Source organism: Eurytemora carolleeae, unplaced genomic scaffold (assembly GCF_000591075.1).
Source record: "Eurytemora carolleeae unplaced genomic scaffold, Eaff_2.0 scaffold1233, whole genome shotgun sequence".
Lineage (NCBI taxonomy): Eukaryota > Metazoa > Arthropoda > Copepoda > Calanoida > Temoridae > Eurytemora > Eurytemora carolleeae.
This window is the reverse complement of record NW_019397603.1, coordinates 18,840-41,581: the sequence shown is the minus strand read 5'-3', so window position 1 is coordinate 41,581 and position 22,742 is coordinate 18,840. Positions and strand designations below refer to the sequence as shown.

Below are 22,742 nucleotides of genomic sequence, written 5' to 3'. Positions count from 1 at the left end.
GATCATTAATTAAGTCACTAAAAGATCATGTTGAAGACTGAAGACTTGATTTAACCCTGGGATCGTCATATTTTAAATCGTGTCTGTATCTCCATACTAATATACTTTAGGCGAGAACTTTGATCTACGAGAGAAGATTGAGACTCTAACTGAGCTGACCAAGAGATTAAAGAAACAGCTGAAACTGTACATGAAGAAGCTGGCAGATTATGGAGGTAAGCTCCATATTGGATATTTAGAGATCTGAAAATCAAGAATGTAATGCAAGGAAAGTTAATTGCGGTCGCATATACTCTGCATACAAATTGAAACTAGTTCTCTCTGGGCGGAATTTGTAAACAAGAATAGATGCATCAGTGTTCGTTTATTATCCGAGGAGGTTAAAAGCATTAAATTTTATAATTTTGACAATTCACATTTCACATAATAGTTTCCTAAGACCAGAATATTTCATTGATTTTTTATGTGGAAGATGGATCCCTTGTCAGGCTTCGACATCCGTCTTGTGTTTACATTATCGCCCAGTGACAGTACACTGCAGTACAAAAGATGTGTACACTTCTGAAATAACTTTCCTTGCATTACATCCTTGTGACCAATTAGCATACTGTTCGCGAATATTCGAATTAGCTGTGTTTATGATCAGGCTCTTTTATTAATTAATTAAGTTTTGACTTTGGGTATTTTATCATGGCTGGCATTCAAAAATCAGCAACCACTGAAGAGGAAATTAAATATCTCAAAGTTTTTCCATAATGATAAGAAATAAAATATATTTTTTTCTGATAAGACGTTAATCCCGTTTATAAATCTTATCAGGGGGTTTATGATTTCCTAATTCACTCTCCCGTTTTTTTAACAGAAATATTATGTTCTTTGAAAGTAAATTTCAAAGAAAACAAATTTTGGGATTTACGAGAGATGGATTTGAATTATAAAATTGACCTATAAGTTTTTATTTCACCCCAGCTTAGTGGTAAAGTTAGGATTCCCTTTACTAGTTAGACGGTTTAATATTATTAAAGAATCCGATTATACTCACCACTGAGTTCTCCTGGTCTATTTTAAATTCACATAATTAAAAGATAGTGTTGTGTTGATGATTGTCAATGTGGTTTTAAGTTACTGGACAAGTTTATTTCATCTTCTACAACGTTCTATATAATAAAACAAAACATTCATATATATGTTCCCTCTGGCCGGCCAAACAGCTGTCGAATGGGCTGAATTTTTTTGTGGACACTCCTGGGTAGCCTGGGGGTGACACGGAATAAAAAGAACGATTTTTTTTCAAATTTTTTCTTTTTTTCACAGGTTAATTTTTATTTTATTTAACTTCTAAGCATGATAAATTACAAATAAGCAATCTCAACTGATTGAATTGTACAATTTACACCTTAACGGATAAAATCATTAAAGGGACTGCATTCTTTTTTCAAGTGTCACTCTGTAACTGAGGGTCGTTTGAAATGACTTCTACACAGTCCCATAAATAAAAAATATTATTTTATGTCAGAATTGTACTTTCTGTCTTTTTCGATAGCCTGGTTCATTAGAAACAAAATAAAAAAATTCCATTATAAAAACTTAAATGTATATTATGTATAGAAAAAAAAGGTATGTTACCAAAATATGTTTTAATATGCACTGGAAAATATTATATTTTTTATAAAAATGTCCAATTTGTCTTATTTGTGTGTTGAGTCAAACTTGTTAATTACCCTCCTTATCTACACTTGAAGGATTAGTTTAACCTCTAGCTTAGACTAGAACTAAAAGTTTAAAACTAAAAATGAGAATTAGAAGTTAACTGTAGTAAATCCTTCTCCTTTAAGTTTGAAGCAAGTGTCTAGTGGAAGATAGGGTTTCCAAACGGAATTCCTTTGCGCAGAATTTTTCGGAATTAAACTCGAAACTGCTTCAAATTGCGCGGAATTAACGAAAATGCTGAAAGAATCTAAATAAAGCTGTAAAGAAAAGGAATGAAGAAATGCCATTTGGAAGCAGGACTCGAAAACTAGCAGAGGAAAAGATAAAAATTAAATTTTTAATTTTATTTTATTATCCACAAATATTGTGGTGAAAATTTCTTAAATGTAGAGCAGAACGCTAATATGTTGTTTTAAACATGGATTTCAAGTAAATGCCGGCTAAGCTCTTATGATTAGGACAAGTGAGGAGTGTCGCAGCTATATAAAGAAACAAAAAAACCATGAGGCACAATTTTCAAATATCTCAGTTAATTTTTAGGTTCAAATTTAGATTTATCAGGACTTGTTTCAACTTTGTATAAATATAAAGTTTCCTGAGTCCGCGATTTAAATAATTCGGGGAAATACGGCTCGGGTCTAAGCTGTCGTTGGACCTGATTTACGGTTTGAGCTTTTGGATTAAAGCTGCATCTTATTTTCCACAGAGTTTAATTCAAAAAACCGGTTTAATATTCTATTTGGCGGATTTTCATAGTCATGGAATAGGCACATTCCTGGTTTTTATGAGAATAAGACCCAACATTAAGCCTTATTCTCCACTAAAACCAATCAAGGTCCGTTTTATTTTCATTGGGCTTAACTTCTTCAGTCGAGCCAAAGATCTTGCAGCTGTCAATCACGTTACACAAGCTGTCGTTAGAGTTGGGTCTAAGATTGGGTCTTAAAGTTGGGTTTAAGGAATTACAACTCGAGCCGAAGCTTTTAAATCGCGGGCTCTGGATTTAGTTTTTATTGTAGTTTTAGATAAGAGATTAATTAAGAGGTCACATTATTGGACCTCATTTGCACATTTTCCTTATTAGTATTCACTTAGGTTTTCTTAATCAAACCACTCCTCAGATTTAATTTTGATGTCCTGTTATATTGAAATATAGACTGAAATATACTGAAAGGATGTTATAAAAGAATATTTTATATAAGCTAAAAGTTTTAAAAGTTTTAAATTGAATAATGTTTTTCTCCAGCGATTTAAGAGCTTAGACCTTGTTTTTAGTTGTAAATAAACTAGGTTCTGAGACAGGATTTAGGAGTTTTATATTTTTCTTGAAAAAACTATTCCAGTTTTAATATATACCACACCATGTCCGGTTTTTATTTTATTATTTAAGTTATAAAATTATATTCCAAAAGGATTCTTAAAAATGGGACAAATTTTGGATTAAATAATATTTTGAAATCCTTTTTTATTTTTTTTTATTATTGGAAGTACTTTTCAGTTTTAAGAGCCTTGCTGGTTTAGTCATCCACAGAAGGTCAAACACTGAATTCATTTCTGCTACTTTATAGCCTGGATTTCTAGCTTTTGTCCAACATGCATAACGCCATATTTATAACATTTTCAATTTGGAGATCATTAGAGGTCGTTATAGGTCGTTGAGGTCGTTGGAGTTCATTTGAAGTTCAAAGACTGAATTTGTTGCAGCTACTGTATTGCCTGGGTTTGATATGCATATAAAGCCATTGTTGTAACACTTTCAATTTGATGGTCATTAGAGGTCATTAGAGGTCATAAAGGTCGTTGAGGTGATTAAAAGGTCAAACACTGAATTCCTTGCTGCTACTACTGTATTGTCTGGGTTCCTAGCTTTCGTTTGATATGCCTGAAGGCATAGTTAAAACACTTTCTATTTGTTAAGGTCATGAAATGTCATACATGTCACTAGTGTCTAAGTTTTTTTAATTTAGGAAAATAAATCACTAATTAGGCGGGCAGCCAAAAAATTGGAAGATTTGAATAAATAATAAAGGCAAAGACCCCCCCCCCCCCTCTCATCAATTAGGACATCTTAACCATTATGTAAAACATTAATTGAGTTCTGAACAAAAAGCTTTAATTTTCGGCAGAAATACAAGAAAGTTTTCTTCTTTATTTAAATTTGTTGATGACGGTTGATGTTGAATCCAAGAATAATTATTTATCTCTGGTGAACCAGGTGTACCCCCCTCCTCTGATACTAGCAGATGGGAATATTGTGATTAACCCTGAAACCATCAACATCTACACTCTAGACACTGATCAGCAAATAAAAGGGGTTTATATTTTCAGAGTTTTGACCCTGCCCTCTTTATTCTTAATTACCAGTTCAGAGCCCGCAATTTAAAAACTTTGGCTCAAGCCACTTTCCTTAAACCCGACTTTAAACCCCAATCTTCGACCCAACTCTGACAACAGCTTGTGTCACGTGATTGACAGATGCAAGATCTTCGGCTCGACTTAAGGAGTTAGGCCCAATGAGAATAAAACCGACCTTGGTTGGTTTTAGTGGAGAATAAGGGTTAATATTGAGTCTTGTTCTAATAAGAACCCGGAATGCGCCAATTCCTACCATAAAATTCCGCCAAATAGAATATTAAACCGGTTTTTTTAACTCAACTCTGTGGTAAATAAGAAGCAGCTTGAATCCGAAAACTCAAGCCGTAAAATAAGGCCCAACGAAAGGTTAGACCCGAGCCATATTTTCCCGAATTTTTTTAATCGCGGGCTCAGGGAAAGTTAATTTTGAGGTGACTATCAAGCTTTTTCATAGTTTATTTAAAAGGATTGCTTGCAATTTGTCATTAAAGAGAATTTAGTCATTTTTATGTCAAAACCTTGACAAACTGGGGGTGGAAGGTGGAAATTTGTTTTCAGATTTTTCGTTTCTTGAAAATCCAAATTCAAGGATCAGAAGGTGCCTACGCTCCAGGGGGAGACGTCCGCCCAGTTTTCTATGGGGGGGGGATGCCCTTTTCCCTCCACCTGAAGCCGGCTCTGATGGATGGAGGAAAGATTTATTTTGAAAATATGAAATTGAAGACTCCAAGTTTGACAACTCATCAGTCAACAAGGATTCTGAAGGGAGTTCAATTAAGATGGAGATTTATGAATAGATTTATACATTGTCTTTTAAATTAGAGCCAGACAGCCATTAAATTGATTCATCAGATGTTTTTTGAGTTGTATCCATACATATATTCTTTTGATAAAACCATTAAATTAACATTATAAAACTATTATATACGTATTTTTTTATCTATATAAATATATACTCTTTTGATTTATTTGCACAAATAGAGGGGGGGGGATTTTCAATGCTCATGGGTAACTAGAAAATGAATTGGCCAATTTGTCCAGTGTCAACTCTTTTTGATAGTTTTATCCCAAAATTCATTACTTTTTAAAAAAAATTTTGGTTTTGAGGATCACAAAAATCAAAAAATACCATAGTCTGTCTCTGGATTCAAGATTTCATGATTGTATTCCTATTCTAATGAATTCTATTCGACCAGTTTAATATTTATTTTTTTAAACTTGATTTAAGAGATTGAAAAATGTTGCCCCCTTTTATTGTGAATCATGTTCACTATGCCCTAAACAAGGAATATTGCCCCAATCAGTTGATAAGTTAATAGATATAAAAGACAATATTTGCAATCGTTTCTTCTTCTTTTTGGGACTCTCTGTAGCATAGATTTGGCATGGAAAGCATACAGAGTGCATTCTCGTCTTTACAGTATAGAGGATAACTTCGAGTTCTTATGTAAGACTTGATCAAGTTTAACCCATTTTATAGTTTTGATATAATTTCTACATACATTAAAACGACGTTTCTGAGATTCAGTTAAACTTTTTGCAAAATGGAATTTTTTGTATTTAAAAAAAGTTTTAGTCCTGATTTGATTGTCACTTTCTTATGTGTGAATGACGAAGTAGGACGTTCTTAATTATTTTGATTTGCTTTGATGTATGATTTAACATATATTAAAAAATCACAATTTTCTCTAATTTTAGGGCGCTGTGCGCCCATGTTATATTTGTCTCTATGTGTACACTGTTAACAAAACAAAAAAATCGCTGATTTCATTACAAAATTTCATGGATTTTCAAGATTTTCAAAAATTTAATGAAAATTCAATCTTGATAGAGGCAAATTTTGAAATTTTGATCATTCATAAACCTTCCCTGAGGCTACGTGAGGTCCCATAAAAAATTTGGGCCCGATCGGTTCAGCCATTTTGACGTTTATTGGACACAAACAAATAGACATACAGACAAGCTAAATTCATATATAGATTTATAGATCACTTTTATTTCAAGGCGGTATCAGTGAAACAGAAGAAAGGGATCAAAAGCAAAATGAAAATGATGTTACACTACCTGCTATTACAAGGTTTTATTATTTTTCTATTTTTTAAATAATTCAGGGATATTCTAGATTGATATTAGTACCATTGTTACCAATTTATTACCATTTGTACCATTGAAACCATTGAAACCATAGCCATTGGTACATTTGTTAAAATCAAAATCCTATTATATAATAAGTGCATTTTCTTTTTGCATACTTTTTTATGCATTCTAAATGTTTGTCCTCATTGGAAGCGCATTCTCATCATTATTATCATTGTTATCATTATTATCATTATTATCATGTTATTATTATTATCATTATTATCATTATTATCATATTTTAAAGGAACAAATGTACATATGTGGTTTATTCTAAATAGTTAAATGAACATATATTAATATCCAGGAGTACATGTTCTCGTGTTTGAGGGAGGAGACTGACTGGTTCCTGAATACCGGTTTTCCTATTCCCGGATTTTCCTCATAATTCTCGACCATTCTTAACTCTCATTTAGAATCGAATTATTGCTGCTGCATAGGTCCCCCCAAGTCTCTAGATCCATTGGAGGTTGAGACTGATATGGAATGATTTGAGAAATCATTGGAAATAAGTTGCTTTGGAAAGCTGTCCCATAGGAAGAAGTTGATCTGGGTTGCTTGTTAGTTCCATTAGTATAGAATAGGAGTAGCTTTATAGCTTTTAGCTTTTGGAGTAGCATAGTGACTTTTAGCTTCAGGAGTAGCTTTTTAGCTTTTAGCTCCAGGAGTAGCTTTTTAGCTTTTAGCTCCAGGAGTAGCTTTTCAGCTTTTAGCTCCAGGAGTAGCTTTTTAGCTTTTAGCTCCAGGAGTAGCTTTTTAGCTTTTAGCTCCAGGAGTAGCTTTTTAGCTTTTAGCTTCAGAAGTAGCTGTTTAGCTGGTTAGCTCCAGAAACAGATGTGTTATCTCCAGAAGTAGCAGTGTAGCTAATTAGCTCCGGGAGTAGCTATGTAGCTGGTTAGCTCCAGGAGTAGCTCTGTAGCTGATTAGCTCCGGGAGTAGCTGTGTAGCTGATTAGCTCCAGAAGTAGCTGTGTAGCTGATTGACTCTGGGGGTAGATGTGTTGCTGATTTGCTCCAAGAGTAGCTGTGTAGCTGATTAGCTCCAGGAGTAGCTGTGTAGCTGATTAGCTCGGAGAGTAGTTATTATTATTATTTATCATTGTTATCATTGTTATCATTGTTATCATTGTTATCATTGTTATCATTGTTATCATTATTATCATTATTATCATTGTTTTCATTGTTTTCATTGTTTTCATTGTTATCATTGTTATCATTATCAATACTAATCTAGGATTGAGCAGAACTGTCTTGGTATGCTGGAGTATGATAAAACAATGGAGGATAAGGTTCTACGGGCTCTTATTTCAGGTTAGGATTAGAAATTATATAAGGATAGGATTAGGAATAATATTAGGAAAGGGTTAATAACATTAGGTTAAGATTGAAAAATATTTCAGGGTAGGATTAAGAATTATATCAGGTTAAGATTAAGAATTATATCAGGTTAGGATTAAGAATTATATCAGTAAAGGTTTAAGAATCATATCAGGTTAGGATTAGGAAACACATCAGGTAACGATTGGGAATTATATAAGGTTAGGATTAGCAATGTAACTACACAACGTTAGGATTATGAATTATATTAGGCTAGGATTAGAAATTATATTAGGTTAGGATTAGGAAATATCTCAGGTTAGGATTAGGATTTATAACAGGTTAGGATTAGCAATTATATTAGGTCAGGATAAGGAATTATATTAGGTTAGGATTAGCATATTAGGATATGGACACGTGAATACTGTGGTGAATCGGATACGTGAATACTGTTGTGAATCGGACATGTGAATACTGATGTGAATCAGACACGTGAATTCTTTTGTGAATCGGACACGTGAATACTGTTGCGAATCGGAGACGTGAATACTGATGTGAATCGGACACGCGAATACTGTTGTGAATCAGACACGTGAATACTATAGTGAATCGGACACGTGAATAATGTTAAGAATGTATATAAGGTCACTTCCGATAACTTTTTTAGTCCCTTTAATGATGTAATTTTTTTAGATCTGAAACCTAAAGTTGCAAGCCAGCTACCGCCTGGCCTGCCGGCCTACTTCTTGTTCATGTTAATCCGTCACCTGGATCATATAAACGACGAAAAGAATGTTCGAACCCTTATACAGGTACAGAAAATACAGGAAGAACCAATACATTTTGGAATAGGAAGACGACTGTTAGACTCAAGTTATGATTCCAAATAGACCTATATGTGAACATGAAACACAGCAATTTTGCAGTGTACACTGTACATGGTACACTTTACTGCACTGCACAATATACAAGATTAACAGTACTGCACTGTACGCTGTACATTGTACATTGTACATGGTACATGGTACAGTGTATACAGTACTGCACTGTACATTTTACATTGTAGATGGTACACAGTTGTACACTTTACACTGTACATTATTCATGGTACACAGTACTGCACTGTTCAATGTACATGGTACACAGTACTGCACTGTTCAATGTACATGGTACACAGTATTGCACTGTACTTTGTACATAGTACATTGCACATGGTACACCGTTCTGCACTTTACATTGTACATTGTACATGGTACACAGTTGTACACTTTACATTGTACATGGTACACAGTACTGCACTTTACAATGTACAGCATTCACAGTACTGCACTGTGCATTTTACATAGAACACAGTACTGCACTGGTACATGGCACACAGTACTGCACTGTAAATTAAACATTGAAAATTGCACACGGTACACGGTACTGCGCTGTACAATGTACATGTTACACGGTACTGCACTGTAAATTGCACATAGTACACAGTACTGGACTGGTACATGGCACGCAGTACTGCATTGTAAATTGAAAATTTTACACCGTACACGGTACTGCACTGTACAATTTACATGGTACACGGTACTGCACTGTACAATTTACATGGTACACAGTACTGCACGTTACAATGTACATGGTACACAGTACTTCATTGTACATTGTATATGGTAAACAGTACTGCACTGTACATTGTACATGGTACACAGTACTTCACTGTGTACATTTACATGGTACACAGTACTGCACTTTACAATGAATATGGTACACGGTACTGCAATTTAAATTGCATATAGTACACAGTACTGCACTGTACATTGTACATGGCACACAGTATTGCGCTGTAAATTGAACATTGAAAATTGTACATAGTACACGGTACTGCACTGTACAATTTACATGGTACACAGTACTGCACTTTAAATGTACATGGTACACAGCATGCACTATACAATGTACATGGTACACAGTACTGCACTGTACATTGTATATGGTACACAGTACTGCACCGCACAATGTACATGGTACACAGCACTGCACTGTAAGAAGAGACCTTAACATTGTATTCGTAATATCGAACTTACCAGAAACATTTTCCTAGTTTCCAAATATCTGTTTCCTAGTTTCCTAGTTTCCAAATATCTTCTTTTCCTAGTTTCCTAGTTTCTAAATATCTTCGTTTCCTAGTTTCCTAGTTTCTGAAAATCTTCGATTCCTAGTTTCCTAGTTTTTAAATATCTTCGATTCCTAGTTTCTAAATATCTTCGTTTCCTAGTTTCCTAGTTTCCTAGTTTCTAAATATCTTCAAGTTCGATAGTTTTTTTTAGTATGTGTACATGCATTGTACAGTCCACTCTTTACATTATAATCTGTCCAATGTTTAAGCTGCGTACACTGTGCAGTGTGCAATGGACCTGTACTCTGTAAATAGTAAAGTGAACACTGTACACTGTACCTGTACAATGTTCAGAATAAAGTGTACACTGTTCAAAATAAAGTTTACACAGTGCATTGATCATAGAAAAGTAAACACTTAATACTGTATCTGTACACTGTACAGTTTACAGAGTAAAGTGTACACTGTACCTGTAGACTTTACAGCATATAGTATACACTGTACACTATACACTGTACAACGGTTTATTTATTCTTTTCCAGGGAGGCATAGCGTACATAAAGAAGATAATAAAGAAGCAGAAAGTTCAAACGGATATTGAACTTAAAACTCTGTGGCTTTCCAATACTCTCAGGTATCTTTTATTTATTTTTGTTTCCTGTTTAGAAGTTCATATTTGGATTTTTAAGGGCATTGAAAACTTTATTTCAACTGATTCTCGAGTAAAGAATTTCATACTAAGAACAGTACCCTGTAGAGGTAGAACAGTACCCTGTAGAGGTAGAAAAGTACCCTGTAGAGGTAGAAAAGTACCCTGTAGAGGTAGAAAAGTACCCTGTAGAGGTAGAANTACTGTACTGTACTGTACTGTACTGTACTGTACTGTACTGTACTGTACTGTACTGTACTGTACTGTACTGTACTGTACTGTACTGTACTGTACTGTACTGTACTGTACTGTACTGTACTGTACTGTACTGTACTGTACTGTACTGTACTGTACTGTACTGTACTGTACTGTACTGTACTGTACTGTACTGTACTGTACTGTACTGTACTGTACTGTACTGTACTGTACTGTACTGTACTGTACTGTATTTAGATTACTGCACTGCTTGAAACAGTACTCTGGAGAGGAACAGTTCCAGCTTCACAGTACACCTAAACAAGTGGAACACTGTCTTAGAAACTTTGATCTTACCGCCTACAGGTAAAGGGAATAGTTTCAAAAAATAATGTTTTTTGACAGAACTAATTTGATTTTTGTCTTGAAAACTACTAAAATAGAATTTATTAGATTCCTCCTGAGTAGTTCTTTGAGTAAAATAAAGTTACAAAGCATGCACATAGCGCGCATTAAAAAATTGTGTTGTCCATGAGAAATACAAGATTACAATTCTTAGCTCAGGGGGCTAATTTACGTAATTTGAGCTAGGTCGTTGAACTACCAACTGCCGATTCAAATTTGAATCACCGATTCAAGGTTAAAGATGCATCGGAGATTCATGATTTGAACCGGAGTAAGGTAGTTGAGCGACCTCTTTACTTTAACGGTCGCCCTAAAACCCTTGAGTTTTATTTGTTATCTATAACTTTTTATATCTACTAAATAAAACTTTAGTTCCTAACCAACATTGGATTTAAAGTAATTATGAACACCAATTGAATGTTTCAATGTCACTTTATAATACATTTAAGTCTCTTAAAAGGTTTTCGGAACTCTCGAAAAAAATGGCCTTATATTTACAAAATTGAACAACGCTTTAATGAACTGTAGGAGTGTACTGATTGATATAGCAGTATGGATCTATCAGGGTATACTGTACTGAATGGAGTATGGATCTATCAGGGTATACTGTACTGTACTGATATTGTTGTGTACTCTAGGAGTGTACTGAGTAATATAGCAGTATGGATCTATCAGGGTATACTGTACTGTACTGATATTGTTGTGTACTGTAAGCGTGTACTGAGTGATAAAGCAGTATAGATCTATCAGGGTATACTGTACTGAATTGATACTGTTGTGTACTGTAGGCGTTTACTGAGTGATATAGCAGTATGGATCTATCAGGGTATCCTGTACTGAATTGATATTGTTGTGTACTGTATGCGTGGACTGAGTGATATAGCCGTATGGATCTACCAGGGTATACTGTACTGTACTGATATTGTGTACTGTAGGCGTGTACTGAGTGATACAGCAGTATGGATCTATCAGGGTATACTGTACTGTACTGATATTGTTTTGTACTGTAGGCGTGTACTGAGTCATATAGCAGTATGGATCTATCAGGGTATACTGTACTGTACTGATATTGTTGTGTACTGTAGGCGTGTACTGAGTGATATAGCAGTATGGATCTACCTGGGTATACCAGGGTATACTGTACTGTACTGTACTGATATTGGTGTGTACTGTAGGCGTGTACTAAGTGATATAGCAGTATGGATCTATCAGGGTATACTGTACTGTACTGATATTGTGTACTGTAGGCGTGTACTGAGTGATACAGCAGTATGGATCTATCAGGGTATACTGTACTGAATTGATATTGTTGTGTACTGTAGGCGTTTACTGAGTGATATAGCAGTATGGATCTATCAGGGTATACTGTACTGTACTGATATTGTTGAGTACTGTAGGCGTGTTTTGAGTGATATAGCAGTATGGATCTATCAGGTTATACTGTACTGAATTGATATTGTTGTGTACTGTAAGCGTGTACTGAGTGATATAGCAGTATAGATCTATCAGGGTATACTGTACTGAATTGATATTTTTGTGTACGGTAGGCGTGTACTGAGTGATACAGCAGTATGGATCTATCAGGGTATACTGTACTGTTCTATATTAGGAGATAAGCCACGAGCTATGAGAGGAAGAGCAGGATCTGTTGGGAATGATCTGGATGGTCCAGGGAATATGGATCCCAAGGTGGGTTCAGCCGTAGATTAATTAATAGCAATACAGATTTAACACTTGAGGTCGTCTTTTCAACATTATGGGGTTTTTTGTTCACAAGAACTCTAAGGCAGAAGCCCAAAGGAGATACGCGCATAATCTATCTCTGATTTGTAATTAAACGCGGCATTGTGAAGGAAATACAAAGATTTCAAGCATTTACTCGTTCTTACTGTATGCTTCATTTTAAGGTTCTCTCCATTTGTAAAGGGGAATGTTCGATTCACAATGACACATATAAACGCGTTGTTTAGTCAAGAACGACTGAGATTTCAAAATGTCAAAATTGCCTACTTTGCTTCTCATTTATTTGAACTATCGATTTCTACATGGGGCTCGGTCTATATTTCCACGGAAGGATGGTTGGCTGGTTAATTGTTGTCATTATTATTAGCATTTATTTCTTTGGCCTCTAAATTTGCTCCGTGTTTGATAGTAATAAATCTGCTCTCTATACAACAAACAACTGCACCATTTATTTCAATTTATTTTTATTGTTTTATTATTTTATTTATGAGTTATATAGGATTAAAACACATGCGGCGCTAGCAGTTCAAATAACACAAAATCTAAGTCTTGTTTCTTAACATATTGAGAGTCACTCACTTCGAGATGAAATTTCTGATATTAATGATAGTAACAGAAATAAGGAGAAATCTCATTTATCCTTGATGAGACAAAGGTTTAATTACATCTTCAGACCCTTTAACTCTAGCGGATCCGTAGATCATTAAAAACATGAAAAGTTTGTCAAGATAAATATTTTCCTAAACATCACGAGAACTTCTTTATTCAAATTCTTTTGTTTACTTGTTTTAAACTTTATTTTAAAACAAGTTCATGGGAGATACTATGGGCCTGAGTAAATTCGAACAGAATCTGCAAAATATGAATAAAATACGATATTAAAAGATAGAATCCTTGGTTATTTTATATTTTACAGAAGAGTTAACCCTAATTTCAGTTTCTCAAACCCGTAAAACCTCAGAATATACATATTACTATAGTGAAAATTTTATTAACCTGGAGTAATGTAGATTGATTGAAGACTAGAAAGTCGTCTTTGATCTCATACATAGTTTAAAGACTCAGGCCCATGGTGGATAGTACTACTCATATTATCCAATGAAAAAAACTTTTTATTACAAAGAGAATATTAATTTATTCGAAGCATAAACATAAACTGGACATATATGTTCCTATGAACCAGTATACTCAATACTTTAAAAAATGATAATTCAGAAGGTAGTTCAATAATGAATAACGTGCAAATATAACAAATAATAGTAAAATTTATCAAAAGAAAAACAATTAAAGAATATATCTGAAAATTGATTGAATTTCATTCTGTTTCAATGAATTTTATATTTAATTAGAAATTAAAATATTTGCATTTACTTCCTAGCAAATTAGATAAATACCTTGTGTTTCATTACCATGATATTCAGCCCGCCTAACCAGTAACAACCGATTGGGCCGTGTTCTCAAAACGATTTAACCAGTGGAAAGCTTTTTGGATCGCCACTTGAAAAGTGTATTAATAAGTAACAGTCGACCCCCTCTCCCCTCCTGGCTGATAATCCTGTATCCTTCCATTTCAAAGATAATACATATATAGATATGCAGGCAGGTAGAAATTTGAGGTCTTGAGAAAAGGTGCATCAAGTCAAGACCCGGGTTTTGGATGGCCTTGAGTTTAGTAAGAACCAACATTCTTGGGTTTTTCTCTCTTTAAGGCTCGAGTCTTCAGCAGCTGATGATCGTAAATTTCGTAAAATCTTTTATATTTGTACATTTAAAATCTTGGGAATTATTTGTGGTGTCAAATTTTATTAATTATACAAAATAAACATACTATGGAAATATGTATCTACATAAAGTTTGAATTTTCGAAATTTACATCTCCTTGTCACAGCCGATCTGACGTCATTCTGTCTGCTACAGAGAGAAAGATTGCAAAACAGTCTATCATTGGTCGAATCAGAACCAATCCTGACTTGGGTTCTATCTAAGCCCGAGTTTGGGTTTTACTCGGGTTTAATCTTTTAAAATCTCATCTCTGATCTGATCATAACATAAACAAAACGCGTACTGAATGTTTGTGTTACCTTGAAATTTAATTTTATTGGTCAAACAGGTCCAGATAGCAACACTTGAACTATACAGGATGCAGTACGCGTACTGTATGTTTATATAACACAAATGCGTATTTCCTACATATGGCAGCAGGTGGAGAAAGGAATATAGAAAGTAATCAATTTGCTATAGATGTCTCTCCTTGCACTTTATCTCAGAGGGACAAAAATTAGTTGTCTGCTACAAGCAATTTAGGAAGGAGGTTTCTACCTGCCAGCGTATCTATATATATATTATCTTTGTTTCATTTATACATTAAAAAGCTTTTAAATGTATTTGAATTTATAAAATCAAAAAAAAAATCCAATTTCAAGTGCATTCAATTCAAAAACTTTAATTGATTTTCTGAAGATGTCAAATATGTTATTTTCAGGGTTACTTCCATTGTATTTTTAAATTCTTGATTTTGAAGTTTAAATATTTCTATATATTCTCAATATCAAATGCTATTAAATTGCAATATTGTGTAAAATAGCATGATAATGATAATGATAATGATAATGATAATGATAATAGGTTGCCCTGGATACCCTTCTCAGCTGTTTAACCAGGTTCCACAGTATCCTGCAGAAACATGGACTAGACCCGGAAATAGTTTCCCAGATATTCCGCCAGATATTCTACTTCCTGTGTGCTGGGTGTCTAAATAATCTTCTTCTAAGGAAGGATATGTGCCACTGGTCTAGAGGAATGCAGATAAGGTATGTGGCAAGGGAAAAGACTGAATTAAATGGAAAAGGATTTTTGAAGATTAGGTATGTCATTGTCAAATTTGATACGATTTTCCAGAGAAAGTGGTTTAAATCATTTCTTCCGAGTATAATGGACACCATTTTGTTATTAAGAATCTCTTCTCAGAGGAAAAAGTGTTAACTTTAGAAGAACCATACTTAGTAATATGGGACAGAGCGCACACATCTAAAATATACAAAACCCGTTGTAAAACTATATTATTTGTTAGGTATAATATTGCACAGTTGGAACAGTGGGCCAGAGATCAGAAGATTGAAGATACTGAAACTAAAGTTATTGATACTCTTCTACCTATTATACAGGTAAAATACAGATTAGAAATATTTCATTAGATTTTGTATAATACAAATACATAGAACTCTCTTTTCATCTTATATTGTTGTGTACTCTTGTTGTAAATAATTTTTTCTTCTTATCTTGTGTGTACTCTTATTGTATATCATTATTACCAATACATAAGTATTTCAATTCTAAATTTCCATCTATGAAATTACTCTAACTAGTTACTCAAAAGATAAAATTAATCCAACTAGTTAGATAAAAGATGAAATACTCTAATTAGTTACTAAAAAGATGAAATTACTCCTTCTAGTTACTTAAAAAATGAAATTGCTGTACAAGTTACTTAAAATTACTCCAAATAGTTACTCACTAAAAAGATGAAATTACTCCAACTAGTTACTTAAAAAATGAAAATTACTCCAACTAGTTACTTAAAAGATGAAATTACTCCAACTAGTTACTTAAAAGATAATAATCATTCGTCACGTAAAAATGCTAGAAAAGTTAAAAGTACTTTGTTTTTGTGGGAGGTTGGCTATTGGTTTTTCATCCTTATCCTGTTTTGGTGGGAGGTTGGCTTTTGTTTTTTTCATCCACATTCTGTTTTGGTGGGAGGTTGACTTTTGTTTCTTCATCCTCATTCAGTTTTGGAGGGAGGTTGGCTTTTGTTTTTTCATCCACATTTTGTTTTGGTGGAAGGTTGGCTTTTGTTTTTTCATCCACATTCTGTTTTGGTTGGAGGTTGGCTTATGTTTTTTCATCCACATTCTGTTTTGGTGGGAGGTTGGCTTTTGTTTTTTTCATCCACATTCTGTTTTGGTGGGAGGTTGGCTTTTTTTTCATCCACATTCTGTTTTGGTGGGAGGTTGGCTTTTTTTCATCCACATTCTGTTTTGGTGGGAGGTTGGCTTTTGTTTCTTCATCCTCATTCAGTTTTGGTGGGAGGTTGGCTTTTGTTTTTTCATCCACATTGTGTTTTTGTGGGAGGTTGGCTTTTGTTTCTTCATCTTCATTCTGTTTTGGTGGGAGGTTGGCTTTTGTTTTTTTCATCCACATTCTGTTTTGGTGGGAGGTTGACTTTTGTTTCTTCATCCTCATTCAGTTTTGGTGGGAGGTTGGCTTTTTTCAGCCACATTCTGTTTTTGGTGGGAGTTTGTCTTTTGTTTTCTCATCCTCATTCTGTTTTGGTAGGAGGTTGGCTTTTGTTTCTTCATCCTCATTCAGTTTTGGTGGGAGGTTGGCTTTTGTTTTTTCATCCACATTGTGTTTTGGTGGGAGGTTGGCTTTTGTTTCTTCGTCTTCATTCTGTTTTGGTGGGAGGTTGGCTTTTGTTTATTTCAGCCACATTCTGTTTTGGTGGGAGGTTGGCTTTTGTTTCTTCATCCTCATTCAGTTTTGGTGGGAGGTTGGCTTTTGTTTTTTCAGCCACATTCTGTTTTGGTGGGAGGTTGTTTTTTGTTTTTCATCCACATTCTGTTTTGGTGGGAGGTTGTCTTTTGTTTTCTCATACTCGTTCCGTTTTTTTTGGAAGGTTGCCTTTTGTTTTTTCTTCCACATTATGTTTTGTAACCAGCATGTTAATTCTGTTTTGTGACCAGCTGGTGACCAGGAGCATGTTAGAAATTCTTTTAAAATTTTTTTTAGAATTTCTGACAAAGAATATTTGCTTTAAAGGGACTTGGCTTTAAAGAGAATGGTTTGAAGGATGCCATTGTGAATCAGACATTTCACTCATTAAATAGAGGCCAGGTTCACTCAAAATTAGGTTAACAGTCCCTTTAAATCTCGAATGCTCTCCTTACTTTGAAACTTTCTTTGAAAGATTCTTTCTAAATAGTTTCTATTCAAGTATCAGCCCATTACATACTTTACATTTTTTAGCCATCCGTCTTAATCAATTATATAACAATTTTCTTCAAGTTTCATCACACCATATACAATAGTCCCCGATTTTTGTTAGAAATTTCACAGTTTGATCTTAAGTAATGCTTAATGATTTTTTAAGGGGGGGGGGAATTATTAACTGTCAGGAGGAATTTCTGGAAGTTTAAGGTTTTCCAATTAAAGTCAACTCACTCAACTTGGAAATTTTTAGCCACACTAAAGTTTGAGGAAAATTTCATGAGTTATCATCGGACATTCAAACAATTAAACAGACAGACAAATAGAGAATTTACAAACATTCCTCCTTTACTCTGTTTCTTGATTCAGAGAGAAGACCGTGTTCTTACACCTTTTTCTTGGTATATACATTATTTTGAAATAGTTTTGCAATTGTATAGTTTTAAAACAGTACTGGGCGATTTACTATCTTTTTTTGGTGAATTTCTAACTATCTCTTAACGAATAGAAAAGAAAAACACTTTTTTTAAAACGCCATGTAAGATTATATCCCCTATCTAGGCTACCCAGCTGCTACAAGCCAGGAAGAGTGAGGAGGATGTATCTGGTATCTGTGACATGTGTGACAAACTGAAGGTCTCCCAGATTATCAAGATCTTGAACCTGTACACTCCAGCTGACGAGTTCGAGGAGAGGGTCAGTCCAGCCTTTGTCAGGAAGATTCAAGCTAAACTTCAGGTAAAAAATTCAGATGTTTTCAGGGTATAAAGTGGGACCAATTAAACTGTAGTATAGGAAGACGACATTTTAGTTATCTTATGTTTATTTGATGTTGCAAATAAAATTGACTTTTTAAGAAGTATTGGCGTGTTTGCACTGCAAAACTGTTTTATTTAATTCTCATCGGATGATTCAAAATTTTAACCTTAGCCTAACAGTCATCTTCCTATTCCATAGTTAAAGGGATTCCTTTCTTTTAATCTTCTAAATTGGTATTTAAATATACAGGATGTCCCAGTAAACATAACAATTTAGAGGCTACTAATAAATCGTACGTTTTTTATTTCCACCATGAATATAAGATATTTTAACTATTTTTGTGTCACAAAAAATTGACAGATATATCAGATATTAACATTATTGTAATGACCAATTTTCTTATTATCCCAACTTGAAGGTACAAAATTGAAAGGATACATTTTTGAAATCTCAAGATAACAATTTTTTCGATGTGATATGTTTCAAGATTACTTTAATTACTGTGTTCACGAAAGAATCCCGTAGGAATCAAAGATTATTTAAAATTTTATTTGAACACCTTGTAAAGTATTCCTGTTATTTAGGAGAGATCCCTGGAGGAAGCTAGAAACCAGGTCACCTTGCTCATGGATGCAAAGTTTAGCTTTGCGGTTAAGTTTCCCTTTAACCCGAGTAAAATACATTTTGATGAGTTGGATGTACCGGCAACGTACACAAACTTGGCAACCCTGGTCAGGAAGATATAATACTACCTGGCAACCCTGTTTAGGAAAATATAATACTACCCGGCCACCCTGGTTAGGAAGATATTATACTACCTGGCTAGTGACTAGCCTATACCTACCCTGGTTAGGAACAGGGTTAGGAAAAAGGAGTTGATTTTTTGCAAAATATAAAATTTGTCTTCACTTTAATATTCACCTCTTCCAAAATAATTAAAATGTTTCAATCTGAAAACATATTTTTCATACTTTTTGCCAGTCTAGTTCTCAAACTGTCGCTGTAAATCCTCCTTTTATTAAAATTGATCTAATCGAAGAATGGCAGCAAAAATGAATCTTAAACATGGACTTAAAATATGCCATTCCAATTTTCTCCTGATTTAATGTGATAGCGGACTAATACTTAATTTAGTTAAATTACTCCTAACAGTTGGGTTAGTTTTAACAATCAGTTTTTAAGTTTTATTATTATGTAAGAAATGTTAATGTCAAATTATTATTTAAACTTATGAATATATGTTTTGTATTATCCGTTTAGATTTTTATCAAAATTCTTCTTGTATAACTAACATTTAGGCAATTCAATTTTAAAATTAGAATTTTGAATTTTGATACTTTGCAGCATCTTAGAGGTGGTAATTGTACATTAGGGTAAAGCAAATCATTTTGATTAGTTTATTATATAAGTTGTGGAATTCATGATAAAAATTTAGGTTTTTCTAAAAAAAAGATTAAAAATGGTGTGCCTCATAATTAGTTATGGCTTTTTTGATTTTATTTAGCAAAGTAACCTTTTCATACCATTTACTTTACCCTGGTGCTCTGTAGTTGATAAATTTAGTCTTAATGTTATATATATTTAAACATTAATTAATTTAACCGTACAGCATGTGCCTTATTTTTTACCATTTTCAAAGGAAAAATTGATTTCATCTTAGATAGAAATAAAAACATTAAACTCTCTACTCGACTGGTGAGAAAATATTTGATTTCCTCAACTTTGAACATTTTTTTGAGCAGCGTGTAAAAATATTTTTTTCAGTTCGTTCAACATAGTTTTATGATGATTTAAAATTTTACTGGGTAAACAAAATATTATGTACAGTGTACACCCAACCATGTGATTGCGCATTTCTGTAACCTAATGTCATTTACATCCATCCATTCCGCTACTTATTTATACCTAAATGTAATAAATTCTTAATTTTAACTCTTAATTCGTTTATTGTCATCTTTAATACTTAAAAAATATTGAAACAACAGTAAAAACCAGAGAACTGTAGACTAGAAAGTAAGAACCAGAGAACTGTAGACTAGAAAGTAAGAACCAGAGAACTGTAGACTAGAAAGACGACATTTTAACAATATCAATTAATTGTATTTAATGGTATACAAGAAAAATATACTTACAATAGTAAATACTTAGATAATCTTTTAATACGCAATAATTGTACATCAGAAAAAATATTTTTTATACAAATGAAGTATTGTCTGCTATTTTGTATAATCATATGGAAGGGCTCCCTGGTCTATTCACACTGCATAAATGCTGTTTTTCTTGTTCTTGGCAGTATTTAAAGTCATAACTAGATCCAAAGGTCGTCTTCCTATTCCAGAGTTTTCTGCTATTCAGAGTACATACACCAAGAGGTTGGTTACTCTCGGTGCACTCCAATGTACGGGAAATGTCGTATCCTATGATAGATAGATAAAAACCTCATCAGTCATCATGGATGTCACTTACGTCTCTATAATCAGTGACGTCATGTGAGGTTTTATCTATATCTAATTGAAATAGTAACTTTATCTCCCTGCTATTAAAATTCAGATTTCACACCTAATACATTCCGTAGTAGGGTGATAAAGTGATAGCCGGATTTTTCACCTTCTTGGCGGCAAACTACTGAAACTAGAGTAATGAATAGCGCTTAAAATTTGACAAAAAATTAATTATTTATTATTTGTAAAAGATAGTTTGAATTGGATGCACAAATTTTATAGGCCGGATGAACACATTTTGTAGGTCAGATGCACACTTTTTTAGGTAGTATTTTAGGTTTGGTTAAGTCTGGGCCGAGCTCTGCGGCCACAATTATCAAATTGATAAAATGATAGCCGATCTGTGGGGTTAGGTTAGGTTAAGACAATTTCTGGGCCGAGCGCTGCTGCGGCTTTGACAGGCTAGGGGGCCGAGTGCTTGAAATTTTACAATGCTTTTTGGAAAAGTTTTATCTCTATCAGGAAGTTGCAAATTTATTTACTATAGAAGCTGGTGAATTACAGTCTTACCCACAAAGGATGAGAGTGAGACTTCAGAGACGATTGTACGGAATTTAATTTGCATTTAGGGTTCCTTGTAGGCAAAAACTGGTAAAAACCTTAGATCGTCTTTAAACAACTCCCAACCCTACTCTCTAGCACTAGAATTGTATCATTTTCTTCTCAATATATTTCGCCAAAAACTTAGGCGTCATCAGGAGTTTGTCCTATAATATAACAGACATAAGCAAAAAAAAATAAAAATAAATAATACAAACAAAGCAACTCAAATAAACAAAGAAGTGAACAAAAATAAAAAATCTTTTATGTAACCTTTACAATAAGGAATTTTTCAAAGGCAAACTCTGTGTGTAATGATCTATGAAACTATATGCAGAAACCAAAAATGAGGCTGTAAATATTCCTGTTTTGGGTCGTATTAACAGTCATTCTTTGTGGGTGTTGGTAACCTTGCATAGAACTTGATACTCTAATACAAAAGGAAAGAAATTATGTTTTCAAAAAACGTGCAAAAGTTACAGTGAGAACCAGAAAACTCGTGAATATGAAGACGACTTTATACTCAAGTTATGACTTTAAATAGTCCAATGGACATGAGACACAGTAATTGTGCAGGTGAAACAGACCGATTTTACTTAATACGTGATATAATAAGTTACAAGTACCACTGAAATTGCTCTGTATTTACATCAAGTACACTTAATTATTGCTTTCATGTCGTCTTCCTATTCTCTCTGTACCTCATATTTGCAATATGCTTCCTTTTTTCATCGAAGTCTTTTTTAAAAGCAATAAAATGTTGAAATCCAATCACCAGAATTAAATGGAAAAAGATTATTTTGTAGAAAAATTAAGGAATTTCTCAAGGATTAAATTTGAGCGTCAGCTTGTGGCCTTAGACAATGGCAAATAAGAGTTAACCCTCTTTTCAGGGGGGGGCGGGATTATGAAAAATCAACTATTTACAAATGTGGCGAAAGAAAATCGATGACTATAGGTTGTAATATCTGAATGATTTGTTTGAAATTAAATAGATTTTTTTACGGTCTAAGTCGTATGTTGCATCTTTCTGAATTTGTATGGACACTACGTTCTGCGATATTTGTCGTTTTTGACAATTTTCTCCTTATAGACGCAACAGATAGAAGTAAGATTAGTAGCGATCAAAAGCGCTTTTTTATCGCATTAAGCCTATACCCCCTTTCATTTTTCGCGAATACTCCCTTTAAGCTTAAGCTTAAACTTTACGACGTTTGAACAATTAATTAATTATATTTTTCTGCAGATATTACAAACATTTTTCTGCACATTGTTTTTGGAGTTTTTATCATTTTTATCTACAGTTATCTTTTCAGAGAGAGAAACTTTCAACCACC

At 33.8% G+C, this 22,742-nt stretch overlaps 1 protein-coding gene across 1 annotated transcript in view; it reads left to right on the top strand.

Moving 5' to 3' along the window:
• Window positions 1-19,991, top strand: part of LOC111715138 (unconventional myosin-Va) — a gene marked incomplete at its 5' end in the record, with an annotated part of 75,301 nt that extends 55,310 nt beyond the window's left edge. Inside the window, 12 exon segments of the mRNA XM_023490405.1 lie at window positions 111-215; window positions 6,070-6,142; window positions 7,435-7,511; window positions 8,211-8,329; window positions 10,170-10,261; window positions 10,730-10,837; window positions 11,962-12,009; window positions 12,424-12,565; window positions 15,245-15,429; window positions 15,690-15,783; window positions 18,167-18,343; window positions 18,949-19,991. Coding sequence (XP_023346173.1) covers window positions 111-215; window positions 6,070-6,142; window positions 7,435-7,511; window positions 8,211-8,329; window positions 10,170-10,261; window positions 10,730-10,837; window positions 11,962-12,009; window positions 12,424-12,565; window positions 15,245-15,429; window positions 15,690-15,783; window positions 18,167-18,343; window positions 18,949-19,110 — 1,382 coding nt within the window.
• Window positions 19,992-22,742: the final 2,751 nt, after the last annotated feature.